At 59.5% G+C, this 1,534-nt stretch overlaps 1 protein-coding gene across 1 annotated transcript in view; it reads left to right on the forward strand.

Annotated features, from left to right (window-relative positions):
* The first annotated feature begins 246 nt into the window (after window positions 1-246).
* The window catches only part of LOC104624903 (dysbindin domain-containing protein 2-like), a 5,679-nt gene continuing 4,391 nt past the window's right edge, over window positions 247-1,534 (forward strand). The window contains exon 1 of the mRNA XM_010292386.1: window positions 247-418. Coding sequence (XP_010290688.1) covers window positions 247-418 — 172 coding nt within the window. The remainder of the gene's footprint in view (window positions 419-1,534) is intronic.

The raw sequence follows: 1,534 nt of genomic DNA on the forward strand, positions 1-1,534 counted from the left end.
AAAACCACCCTTGCACTCCCCTGGTGCATTTCCTCTCACCAGGGCTATGATTATTTTTTGCTGTGCTGCAACACGAGGTCAGACGTGCCAATCGAGAAAAAGACCGTGAAGGGAATTCACATGTTCAGGCATCCCGTGTCCTCACAGCCCAACCCTGCACCATTCTTCGGGGCAAGCTTGCTTCTTCCAAGGCTAAAGCCCTTGGGATTTACCCCTGTCCCACAGCAGTTTTGCTGGGGCGGGGTGATGGGGAAAGGCTTGCGATCTCTGCAGGGCCTCCTGGAAGATGGTGTGGCAGCTGAGGACCTGCATCTTCCCCCCACCCGATCTCTTCGCAGCACTGCGCGCAGGGACCAGGAGGGCAAGGCGCAGTCCAGCAGAGCCGGGCAGCAGTGGGGTGCCCCGGGCCTCTCTGGAGGTGCGGGAGTCAGGGGACCGGGCTCTGGGAAAGCGCAGAGAGCAGGGCAAAAGCTGCCCCAGCTCTTTCTTTCTCCAGGGAACTGGTCCATACTTGGAGCAGCTCCTTTCTTAAACTCTGCTCACATCCCCATCACCTTTCCACAGCCCAGATTATTTTTCAGAACTTTAAAAATCTCAAAATCTCTGCAAGGTATTGCAGAGCTGTGTCCCTAAGAAAAGGCCATCCCCACCCTCTCTTGGCCTTGTGCCTCCACTGACAAGTCTTCTCCCACCCCTCCTATTCACTGGTACAGAGAGGGGATTGTACTGGGATCCCATGGGCCAAGGGGGAACGAAAAAAGCCTCCCCTCCCAGCAGAAACACAGCCAGGTAATTGAACTGTGCTCCACTCCTGGCCTGGATGCTGGCTGGAGAGCACCCTTCAGCTGGTGCTCCCAGCACCCTCAAGCCCCATTTGGCCCTCACCCCACACACCCAGGAACTGCTCCTTACCCAGCCCACTGCGGCGAGGGTGTAGAGGGAGAGCTCGCAGCGGTTTGTTTCACAGCCAGCCCTCCCACATGGCGGCGGCCATAACCCCGCACCATGCGAGGCTGGCTCCTCAGCCTGCCCTGACAGGGCAGAGGGACCACTGTGACCAGCATCCTCGCCCACAGCCCACCCCGTGGGCAGCAGCCCAGGAGCAGGTGAGAAGGAAATCCCTGCCTGCACCTCTGTTTGCCCTGGTTCCTCTCTGAGCTGCGCTGGCTAATAAGCCGTGGGAGCCGGAAGGATTTGAAGGCAGCGGGGCGCTCGGTGCCGTCGCAGCCGTGCTGGGTGGTTCAGCCAGCGGGGAAGAGCCTGGCGCTGAATGCTGATAAGCCTCTGGCCCCTTGGCTGAGTGGGCTGTAGTAATAACCATGACAATAGTAATAAAAGCCAGGCCACCAGCAGGTACCAACAGATCCCCCACGGTGCACAGGGGCCACATTGTGTGTGAGAACGTGTCCCGCGGTGGGAACATGCCAGCCGGATGAGACAATCCCCACGACTGACAGCCGGGGAGTGTGACCGGCCGTCACATGGGCAACGGCCGCGGCAGGGAATGCCGCTCTCCTTTATTTCCCCGGCGAGG

Source organism: Phaethon lepturus, unplaced genomic scaffold (genome assembly GCF_000687285.1).
Source record: "Phaethon lepturus isolate BGI_N335 unplaced genomic scaffold, ASM68728v1 scaffold37758, whole genome shotgun sequence".
In the NCBI taxonomy this organism is placed as follows: Eukaryota; Metazoa; Chordata; class Aves; order Phaethontiformes; family Phaethontidae; genus Phaethon; species Phaethon lepturus.